Here is a 12,113-nt window from a genome sequence, read left to right on the forward strand (position 1 = left end):
CCAGGGCTCGCGATGCAGGACACAGGACCGCAGGATCATCCATGACTCCGGATCCCAGCGTATATTGACACCAAAAAGAAAGACATTTGGGGAAGCTGGGTTAATCAGAACATGAGAGTACACAGGTATAGACAGAGAGAAGGAAGAAGTAAGATGTCCCCCGACAAACTAAGCCTATATCAGCAAAACTAGGGGCTGAATCTAAGGGTTCTAAAGCCAGACTGAAAATCTTCAAATAAATCATTGTTTTTTAAGTAATCACACAACTGTTTTGCGACTGCTTTCTCGAGAATTTTTGAGAGGAACGGAAGATTAGAAATAGGACTACAATTGGCTAAAACTTCTGGATCGAGGTTGTGCTTTTTAAGAAGCGGTTTTATCATTGTTACTTTGAATGATTGTGGAACATAGCCTGATAATAAAGACATATTCATAATATTTAATAAAGAAGTGCTAATTAATGGAAAAACTTCCTTCAACAGCTTAGTTGGAATTGGGTCTAAGATACACGTTGATGGTTTAGAAGAGAGAATCATTGAATTTAATTGTTCAAGGTTTATGGCTGAAAAGCATTCTAATTTACTATCTAGTGTAATATTAGAACTTACGTTCCCGTGAGCTGTTGATAACACTATACTGGTCAAAGGCAAGAGGTCATTAATTTGGTTTCTAAGAGTAACAATTTTATCGTTAAAAAAGCACAAAATCATTACTACTGAGTGCTATGGGAATAGAAGGCTCAATCGAGCTGTGGCTCTCTGTCAGCCTGGCTACAGTGCTGAAAAGAAATCTTGCATTATTCTTATTCTCATCTATTAATGAAGAGTAGTAGGCTGCTCACGCTTTACGCAGTGCTTTCTTATATTCATTGAGAGAGTAATATTCCAAATTAAACGAGATTCTTCAAGTTTAGTGGAACGCCATATCCTTTCAAGTTGTCTCGACTTTTGCTTTATTTTGTGGGTTTCGGCATTATGCCATGGAGCTAATCTATGTTGTTTTATTTTCTTCTTTTTCAAAGGAGCACCAGAGTCTAATTTTATTCGCAGCGCATCTGTAGCACTATCAACAACATGATCAATTTGGGGTGGTGTACATTTTGTATAAGTTTCCTCCCCTACATGCAGACATGCTATCGAGTTAAATATTGGTGGAATCTCTTCCTTAAATTTGGCTATAGCACTAACAGATAGGTTTCTGCTGCAGGAGATTTTGACTAATGCTTTGTAGTCTAGTAACAGTACTTCAAAAGTTACTAAGAAATGGTTGGATAAAGCAGGATTATGCGGTTCGTTTAATAGTTGCTCAATTTAAATACCATAAGTCAGAACAAGGTCAATAGTGTGATTATAGCAGTGGGTTGGTTTATTTACACTCTGACAAAAACCAACAGAATCTAATATAGAGTTAAATGCAACAGTAAGGCTATTTTTATCAACGTCAACATGAATATTAAAGTCACCTACGATAATTACTTTATCTGTTTTAAGTACCAAAGTTGATAAATATGAGTATTGATATGGCTGGGTGGAGTGGCCTCATTTATGCTGACATATTCTTCATGTCTCAACCAAGTTTCAGTGAGACAGCATATCAATATTATAATCTGATATTAAATCATTTACCAATATTGCTTTAGATGCTAGAGATCTTATGTTTAAGAGACCACATTTAATATTCCTGTTTTGTTGCACTGTAGTAGTTGTTACACTTACTTTTATTAGGTCATTATGTATGACACCTCTATTAGGTTTTACCTTAAATTGTCCTTGGGCAGACACACACACCGCTAATATTGGGTATTTTATTGGGTTCGGGATTCCTATGGATGACTGCCTAGGAGAGAGCGCAGAGAAGCGTGTAAGACTGTGACTCCGCCTCCTGGTCTCAACTCCAGTTTGTCATGGATTAAGCCCACAAAGCCCTGAAATGTTTGCCGAAATGAGATTTGCACCTTCCGAAGTAGGATGAATGCCGTCTCTCTTAATCAGATCAGGTTTTCCCCAGAAGGCTGTCCAATTATTTACGAAGCCCACATTGTTTGCTGGGCACCACCAAGACAACCAGCGCTGAAATGATGACATGCGGCTATACATGTCATCATTGATCAGATTGGGGAGGGGACCAGAGAAGATCACGGTGTCCGACATTGTTTTAGCATAACTACACACCGACTCCACATTAAGTTTGGTGCATTCTGATTGGCGTAAACGAATATCATTACCACCGACGTGAATAACAATCCTACTGTATTTACGTTTATTTTTAGCCAGCAGTTTAAGATGCGCCTCAACGTCGCCCGCTCTGGTCCCCGGAATGCATGTGACTGTGGAGGCTTCGGTCTCTAATTTCACGTGTCTCATAATAGAGCTACCAATAACCAGAGTTGGCTTCTCAGTGGGTATCTCGATGAGTGGGGAATATCTGTTAGATACGTGAACGGGTTGGTGGGGACCTGCGGGTTTCGCGTTATGCCCCTTCTGAACAGTCACCCAATCTCCCTGCTGCTCGGGAGTTGCCGGGGGACGGCTAATAGGAGCTACCTTTTGCCGGTCCGCACCGGCTAACATGGGCTTTACTGTAGCTGAGTTACGGCCCGTCTACACTACAGGCGTCAAAACATGCTTTCAACGCTTCGCCCATTCATTTGAATGGGGTGACGTAGGATATTTTCAAACTTCGCCGAACTGCATTGTGGGTAGCATGGCAAGGCGTTGCAAGCATCGCGAGCGTCTATCGGCGTCAAAAGTTGAACAATGTTCAACTTTTGAGGCTCGATGCTTGCTCGAAGCTGGCGTCAGCCAATGAAATCCCGTGTATGCAAATCTGCCAGTACAAGCGCTAGCCAATCAAACCGCGTGTATGCTGGGAGAGACTACGCAGGTAATTTCCTCATATTCAAAAAAATGGAGGGAAAATTCATTATAGCGGTAGTGAATCACCCGGTGCTGTATGATCAGTCTCTGTTCATCTACCGGGATACAAACCAGAGGAGCGAGGCATGGAGGGAGGAGGCAGAGACAGTGGGTGAAACTGGTAGGTTTTCGCCTGTTTGGGGATTTTATATCCAGTTTACTTCGTTTTAACATTGCTATTGCTTTGTATGTCGGGCGGGAGATTCATGTGATTGGTTGTTGGTCGCGTTGCTCGCAAAAAATCGCCAAGCCTCAGCCACGCCCAGCTTCGAGCTTTTTCGACGCCTGTAGTGTAGACGGGCCGTTACTTTCTAAGATGCGGAGCCGGGATTCTATGGCTATGATTCCCGCCTCCAACCTAACAACTATACTACATTTAACACATGTATCGGTACCAGTAAAGGAGGTAGGGAAGTAACCAACATGAGACAGGAAGAGCAGGAAATAACACCCGAGGGTGGGGAAAGAGCCATGGCTAGCTATCAAGCTAGCCATGGCTAGCAAGTAGCTACCGTTAGCAAACCCGAAAAGAGTGTAGGCAACTGTGGAGTTACAGTCGCTAAGAGAAGGAGAGTTGTGAGTGCTTAAGCTGTAGTAACGTGTGATTACAACGTCAGGTAGTTGCCGTGATCAAGAGTTTTAAAACGATCGATTAAGTTAAGATAATAAGCTATCAGCAACAGAACAGGCACACGGGATACCCGGAGATGACAATGACAACAACAACAACCGGAAATTACAACATGCTTACCGCAATAGTGGTCCGTGTCTAAACCGTGATTGAGATCAGACACGTGGCACCTGCAGGAGGGCTGGAGAATTACGCGAGTGAAGTCTAATCGGACAGGAGAGGAGACACGCAGCTCTGCATGATAACCTGCTGTGATGGAGCGATGAGCGAGCGGAACAAACCACACTTCAAGTTAGATCATCACCCTTAGCTATTTTAATGACCTCTCAAACTACCTAAACTAGTTATAAATATGTTTATTTTTACTGTCGGGTCACTCATTACTGGATCAGCCAGCTGCATGAGACAACGGGTAGGCCTACTGACGGGCTGTCAGGAGAGGGGGAGGAAAAGAGAGGCTCCATCCTCCGTGCATTATTCTTATATTATTATATAGAGTCGTTATTCATTTGTGTTAAAGCTCAATAAATAACAAAGAAGACCTTTGACCGGCACTTTTCTAATTTTGTCCGAAAGATTTAAACTTTAACGGACATGTTGACCGGCGAAACCCCACCTCTGCTGCTAAATCCAGCGCGGAGAATAAACAGAAGGGCAACCATGCATGCGTGAGAAGTCTTCTTCTCTGCCTTTGGTGTAGTTTGTGGCAGAAGTACAGCGCCACTTACAGGCCCGGCATATGTACTACAGCGTCTCCAGCGGTTCGAGCTGTCTCGTGTGGACGGACAGATTTCTGGTGCCTATTGCGTGTGGACGGAAGGCTTTTTTGATAACGATTTTGGTGCGTTTCCGTTATCGTCCTTGTGTGGCTGCAGCCTAAAACAAACACAGTGTTAATAGACAGGCTAGCAACAAGTCCCCATGAGTGTGATTAATTGGGTCCAGCCTGCCAACACTGGCTGATGATGCAGCACATTTATTCCTGAGCTTTGTACCGTTGGATGCAGCCAATGATGTGCTGTAGAACTGCAGCGCAGCCTTCACACTGGGTTGTATTGTATGCCCTGCTGTTAATCAGGGATATATATGAATGTGTGCTCACATGCATAGAGGGGGTTTTGAAAGTAATTTTCTCCATATACAATGTCAGGCGACTTCAATTAGCTATTCTAGGTTGAATAATCAGTACAAAGTAACTATATTAGATCATTTCTAGATTATTCATCAAAATGTATAAGCCTTTATCATTTTCATATTTGCTATAATTAAAACATAGCATTTTTGTTAGACTGCCAATCGCAGAGCCTAACATTCTTATTCAGCAGTTAAACTGTTTTAACCTTTGCATCTTTGCTCAATGTTAGATTTATTGAGTGCAACAGTGGATGTGCGCCTGCTTTTTTAACCATAGAAACTTAAGCTTTTTCTATGTACAGTAACATTGAGGATATCAATGTAATCTTTCACTTATTTTTATCATGACTTCCATAGCCATTCCTTAACTTTTTTTTGTATGTGTGTATTTGTGTCTTGTGCTTTTATCAGTCTCAGCACATAAGCCATTGAATTTCAATTTGTGTCCGAGGCAGCATGTCATGAACACACGTTGTGATGAATGCACCCAGCGTTGCATTTCTTAACATGAAAAATGTCCTATAACGTGAGCAGTTATACATTAGATAATTGCACCAAGCTCACCTATAGCCTGAGGGCACTCTTATTTGTTGTATCAGTGACATTTATGTAAGGGGAGCTTGAAGCTAATGTAGTGTGACATAAGCATAGTCAGCATTTTTTACTTGGCTTGATTGAAAAAATAGAAATATATATATAGGGCAAGAAAGTAGAGGTTTAGTTGGGCTCAGAATACAAGAACCTTATACTTGTTTAACCAAATGTAGAGTTTTAGAATTAACATATGGGAAGACAATGTTTCTTGATGTATATTACCCGATGGCACCATTAAACAGTAGGCACTGTTTTATTTACAAGTAAAGCCTCTTCTCTTTCTCCTCTCCTCTCCCACCTGCCACTTTAGACACATCTGATAAGCCAGATGTGCTTGGCATCACAGAGAAGATGGCTCCCCATGCTGCACCACATGTTCACACACTTTTCTCACTCACAACACACTTTTATGAGTTTGGTGATAAGGAGATTATTGCCTTGTGAAAGATTGAAGGAGCATAATTGCTTTTTCTCACACTGTTGTAAGATCTGTGCTTTGCTCAAGCCCTGTTGAATAGGAGTGTTACCCCGTCATTCAGTCAAGTTGATATGGAGAGTTGCTTTCAAACACTTTTGTGGTTGTGAGGCTAGAAGATTGACATGTACCTGTGTGGTAAATTCCAACAGGTTTTACACTCCAGGTTGGTAATGGTATGATGTTGATTATATGTATTTTCTCACTCCATACCTCTCCACGGTGCTGGTCAAAACAGATAGTGATCTTAGTGCAGAGCCCCAGCAATTCATTCAACAGATTGGCCATTTTGTTTGCCTCGTCCCTTTGGACAGACAATCAATCCTCTATTTCATTGGGTTGGATGCTATCTACAGACCTTGTATATACTCAATTTCCATTGGAGGGTAAATTACTTTTTTCAAAGGCCTTGGACTTGCTAGACAAACACTGCATGCAGCTGGATAAAGCCATTTGGTAAAATTCTAGTTTTTTTTAGCACTTAGCAAAGTACTTGAAAAAATCACTCCACGATTGTATGTTCCCCTTGGAATTATATTATTTTCCGCATTATGATAATGAAATTCTGATATTTAGACATATTGGGTTGAATATGGTTTTAAGGCCATATCTATAAAGGCAGTGTTATACACAATGGGTCACCACCACTTGGGCCCACATTGGTAAGATGCATCGGCTATTAATAAGTTCTGCAGCAGCTCTGTCATATCTGAAAGGGAAATGATCACTGTGCTGTAATGGCATTTCTGGGCACATCCAGGTAAAAGCCAGATCAACCCGGCTTCATGCAGCTGTAATCTCATTTTCAAAACGTAGGGCTCTGCTGAACAGCTGTCACACGTACATGCCTGTCGTTAAGATTTAGAAATGATGTGACACGTCAAGAGGGGACTTGTCCTGCTCATGCTGAATCATGGGCCCTGTGTCTCTGATTTGTCCCCGTCTTTTTTTGCCAACGAATGCTTGACATCACTGTAAAGTATGGAGGCAAAAATCACATTTGGTGCATCAGTAGCAGCCCCAATATTAATCTTTTAGACATATTGAGTATAAACCATTAAGTGTCTGATTCACAGTTTCTTAGTCTATGTTGTTAAAATATTGAGTGTTTACTCAATCACTTAATTCATGGTGGGCCAGTCACTCTGTTGCTAAGGTAATCTTTGGTTTCTGTTTTTTCAAGTTTTACTTCGATGCAGATTCCAAATTGGTATTCAAATGTTGGAGAAACATCGCACTGGTTTTGGATTTGAACTCATTTTGTATTGTTCTATTGTACCAACTCCTTTTTATAATGGAATATGAACTGGGAGGGATTAAGTCAAAAAGGTGCATCTCTAGTGTAAAGCACAAGCTGTAAGTAAGATCTTACCCTTCTCTGTGGGCCTCCCCCTTCTCCAGCTCCTGGATGACCCCCAGCAGCACTTTGATGGTCTCTTGGCTGGAGCTGATGAGATTTTCCATGGCCTGGAGCTGTGCTTTAACCTCCCCGTCCTGATTCATAGGCACTATTTGCTTGCAGGTCTCCTGTGTTTGGCCAGACGGTGCCCCACCAGCCTCCCCAACTCTGCAGGGTGTCAGAGGCTCCTCCATCGCCCGTAGAGGCCGGGCTGATAACTGTCCTGTGTGGCACTGTGCCTGTGTTGTACAGCCTCCACTGGAGCGGGGCAGCGTCTGACTCTGCAGCCCGTTGAGCTGCAGGGCTTTCTTCCTCTTGCTCCTCACAGACGGGCTGTCCAGGCACTCCACCTGCGTGAGGGAGTTCCAGGCGAGGGGGCCGGTAACCTTGGAGGCCCTGACCGGCAGGGTCCGGGACGAGCCCTCCTCCAGATTTAGCAGCTGCCTCTTGGCCGAGCGGTCTGTATCGGCCTCCCTGTGTTGTAATCCTGCCCTGGCTTTGGATGGGACGCTGCAGAGCTGGTACTCTGCCTGTGCTCCGGCTCCTCTTCTTCTCTGTGTGTTTGCAAGGCAGTCTGTGTCTGCAGAGCAACTGAGCTGCAGAGCGTCAGAGCACAGGCCATCAGGTGCAGTGTGCTGTTCCACTGTGGCAATGTACTCATTAGTATGGAGCAGAGCCCTGGTCCTCCGGACTCCGCTCCCCCCGCTGGCTCCCTCCTCCTCCTCCTCATCTAAACCCTGCTCAGCAGCCCTGGACTGCTTCACCTCCATGGCAAAACCGTTATTCTGACCTTTATAAGTTTCCACGGCCGCCACGTGTTTAAGGGTGTGGCCTTTCTTGCGCTCAAAGGGAAAGGTCTGATAGCGTTTCTTCAGGTCAGGTGACGTCTGCACGCCTGTGCTCCTCGTGACGTTTGGGATGGATCGGCGGGCCGGGACGGTCATGTATTTGCGGTACGCCACTTTATATGAGATGGGCTTGCCACCTTTCCCCGCTGCATGCAACTCCGCCTCCCGCTGCTCGTTCTGTGCCTCACAAATATCCTTGAAACGCACTTGCAGGGCCTTGTTCCTCTTCCTCACCTGTCGACTGGCTTCCAGAGAATACTTCACCTCCAGCGCCAGGGAGGTTGAGGGCGCTGCCTCCGAGTCAGACTCTGAGTTGGTGAGCATGCATTTGCCACTCTCCTTGCTCACCATGTTTCCTGAGAAGCATAAAGAGAGACACTGTGTTAATCATTTGTACAGAATGGCTTGGACAAAGACTATTGACAGACCATAACATCTTACTTGACAGAAAACGACGTAGGGAGGAACGGGTGGAAATATGCAATGAATATTCTGAAAAAGACATACGCAAGGAAAGCAAATATGTATTTTACAACAGCAGATTTGTCTTACATTTTAAGTTAGTCCCCTTAATAAATAAGTATATTAGGAATACTTGAGTTTTAAAATAGTTATAATTTCTACATTCAACACTGGCGGCGTGAATGAAAATGAACCTTTTCTTTTTTATTGCCAGTTGGCTAGGGTCTTTCATGTCTTCCAATCCTACTGTGTTTATTTAGAAAAAACTGCAATATCAGCATGCTAAAAATGGTTTTAACAGATTTCCTTGGTACATTTAATCTCCTTCTCTGTGAAACCAATAACTCCAAATTTCATTCATGTATCATTGCCAGTTCAAACTGCTTTGACTACCAGTTCCTCCTCCGCCTCTTCTACTTGATGAGTGTTTGTGTCTCAGTTTGTATGGGAGCGTTCAGTCATTGCTTTTACAAACTTTAACACACTCAAGTACCCTTAGTTGACACTTACTGTACAGCATACTGCTGAGTGTGCTGTAGACAGTGCATGATGTCTGCAGGTGATGTCCATGGTTCATTAGGTTCAGCAGGAGTCTGACCTTTCTCTATCACAGTTAATTATTAAGTAGAACTTGGATTAAAAACCTATTTTGGAGCACATTTTAATCTTCTAGTATATGCAAGTATTGCACATTTTATTATTCAGTTACTAAATAAACAGAGTCAAGGAAACTCAAAAAAAGATAGGGCCAAACCTGCAAATAACTGTAGATTAACCCCTTAAAGAGAAAAATCCTAGCCAGAGATATAAATATGAAATGGGGATTATCTTTCCCCACTATCACAGATATGGTCTCAGAATAACAACTCAGTTAGCCTCTAATTCTCTGACAGATATATATAATGCTCCTTCTGCCTTCTGATTTACAAAAAGCATGCTCAGGATTACCAGTCTAAGATTATCTGCCATGACTGCTCTCAGTCAACAGGGAATTATTTTCAGATCTTTTTCAAACATGTCAGTTCACTTAACCAGGAGCTATAAAAGGGAGCCTTTGTCTCTCTCTCACCATCACATTATTGCTTGATGTTATTCCTGGTTTCAGGTTCTGCTTGAAAAAGGAAAGCCACAGTCAGATTAATTTATTTTATATCTAACAGTCTAATGTACAGACATTTATAATCTTGTTTTATTATGCCAGTATGTTGGCATAACAGTTCAGATTTCCATCTGCAAAAGCTGGCCTGGCAATCTTCTTACTTAGGATATGGTAACTTTTTCTCTATGAATAAAACATGTTTCCAGAATTAGAAAGCTGCCACTCCACACACTTAGCATGGAAACCAAACAGTTTTACTCAGAGTATCTTGGCTTGCTTCATCACACCTAACTTTCAGAGTTGCCTGTCTTGTGTGCCAAATGCCAAATATCTCACAGGCATTGGGACGCTTTTTTTTTTTTTAAAGGTCTTGTCAAAAAGAATCCCACGGGTAAAACTGAAAAAAACTATTAAAGACAGATGGACCCAGCAATTCCACAAATTGACAGTCACCACTAAAAATGTCCAAACATTGCCCAGTATTGTAGCATGCCCATACCGACAGGTTAAAAGATTGCAGGTTTCTGTAGTGCATTTTGTTTGATTCTCATCACATACAGTAGGTAATTACAGATATATCCAAATACCAGGTATAACGGTGCAAACAATGTTTGTGCAAAAGGTATACAGCCAACACAAAATACATTAGGAAAGATATTCTGCCATCGGTATAGACACTTCTGCCATACAGTACATAGATACATTATACCGTGTATCGTACACTACGTGAAAAGTAAATAAATAATGCAATACCGTTTGTTCTCATGAAATCATCAGCACCAGTCAATGCACACAGAAAGACCTCAGACATTTAAAAAGCAAACAGTTTTGATAAAGTGCATTTATACGTGAAAGCACAACTCCACCGTGTATGCATATAACGACCCAAAGACTTCTGACCCTCTTAACAATAGGTTGTTTGAGCAATGAATGCAGAGTATATGACAATGTAAAGGGGAAGAATCACGGCTGCATATAGCAATTTACAATTACAATCTGCCTGTGCAGCATTTGAATCTTTCCAGTGGAAGATAGTCAGATTAGTTTGTTTTGTTTGTCTGACAATACAATGTTTAGTGCCCGGCTATCATCCATCACCAGCATTGCTGTGCTCTCCTGGTCCGTCACTGTCAAAGGATGACATTTTAAATAAGAGATTACATTGTTACCCTACATCCCCTCTCCAAATGAGGTCAGCAAAAACGTCTGTTATTTTCGGCCCAGATCAAACAGTTTTTGCAATTTGTTTAAACGTATATGTAATTAGATTTCACGGTGCCCCACCCTGTTCTATATCATCAGATATAAAGACATGGATGTAGCTTGTCAGGCCAAACAGCAACAGTGTTTTCTCATCTCTCATTCCCTACACACAGCCTTCACAATGCAAACAGTTTCATGGTATTGTATCATATCCTCGCTTTTAAATGCGATTTTGACATGTCAGTGCTGCAGGCTGAATGATGTGTCCCTGGCTCCACATATCTGATTTTTACAGACACGGTACAGGCCCAGGCGACAGCAGCAGCACTTGTATCTCACTTCCGGCTAGAAGACCACCTTCTGGCCTCTTGCATAAACAGCTATGACTCATCACGAAAGCTGCCCCTTTTTAATTTTTGTAATGTTGGGGAAAGTAATTGAAGTGAACTGACCCACTATTTCTCCCCAGTAGGACAGACCAAAAACAGAGCTCACAGGGTCAAGTGCGAAACGCAAAACACATCAGACTTGTTCGCATCTGACCTTGTTTTAGCAACTCAGCTCACATTGCTGTCACACTGGTGCTGAGGGTCATTATTTGGGTTATTTCCAGGGACACGACTTCATGTTGTCCGTGATGAGAGGCTGTTTAGCCCTGCTGGTTCTTGGGAATACTAGTACAGCCATTGCTTCAAGCTTTGCATTGCTGCAAGGACAATCCATATTACTGCAGCAATTCATTATTCTTTAATGGTCTTTATGCTCAGTGCTCATTCAATGTAACACTCTTTGAATTTAAGAAATGCCATATATTATTTTAAATGGCATATGAGTCTGCAGGTTTCTGAATGGCAGTTGCATAATACAACTTTTGCTCGCCCGCGGGTTAAATCTTAAAAGGTGGAGATTTCAGTGTCCTCATTTTACCCGGGGGAAGGAACATTTATTGTAACTTTCATCTTGACTAATTCAGTTTTATCGCTTCTGCCCAACGAAAGGGAACATTTATTAATTTAGTATGCATCACAAAACCGTTGAATTGAGTAAATGTTGGAAATATGGCTGTACATGACAATTAGCAGCCTAACAGCCTTTCCGGTTCAAGCATTTCACTTGGTACTCATTAAGACTTTAACTTATCTCTTTATTTATTGTACACAATGTTTCCCTATCTATGTATTTGTCTATGGTAATATACCTAATACTTAAGTATACAGCATTGTGCTGTCCAACAGTCTTCCTTTCTCAGCATGACAGTGCCAAATTCTTAAAGCAGTGTTTTTTCTAGTGTGAACTTGACAAGCCTACACAGAGCCTTCATGTCATCCCCACTCAACACCTATGGGATCAACT

At 42.2% G+C, this 12,113-nt stretch overlaps 2 protein-coding genes across 2 annotated transcripts in view; one reads left to right on the top strand and one right to left on the bottom strand.

The window, feature by feature from the left end:
* The window catches only part of dock1 (dedicator of cytokinesis 1), a 184,517-nt gene that overhangs the window by 91,741 nt on the left and 80,663 nt on the right, over window positions 1–12,113 (top strand). The window lies entirely within an intron of this gene.
* LOC117543945 (inhibitory synaptic factor 2A) overlaps window positions 1–12,113 on the bottom strand; it is a 34,849-nt gene that overhangs the window by 16,970 nt on the left and 5,766 nt on the right. The window contains exon 2 of the mRNA XM_034212623.1: window positions 7,122–8,352. Within this exon, the coding sequence (XP_034068514.1) occupies window positions 7,122–8,347 (1,226 nt within the window). The 5' untranslated portion in view covers window positions 8,348–8,352. The remainder of the gene's footprint in view (window positions 1–7,121; window positions 8,353–12,113) is intronic.

This window comes from Gymnodraco acuticeps, unplaced genomic scaffold, assembly GCF_902827175.1.
Source record: "Gymnodraco acuticeps unplaced genomic scaffold, fGymAcu1.1, whole genome shotgun sequence".
In the NCBI taxonomy this organism is placed as follows: Eukaryota; Metazoa; Chordata; class Actinopteri; order Perciformes; family Bathydraconidae; genus Gymnodraco; species Gymnodraco acuticeps.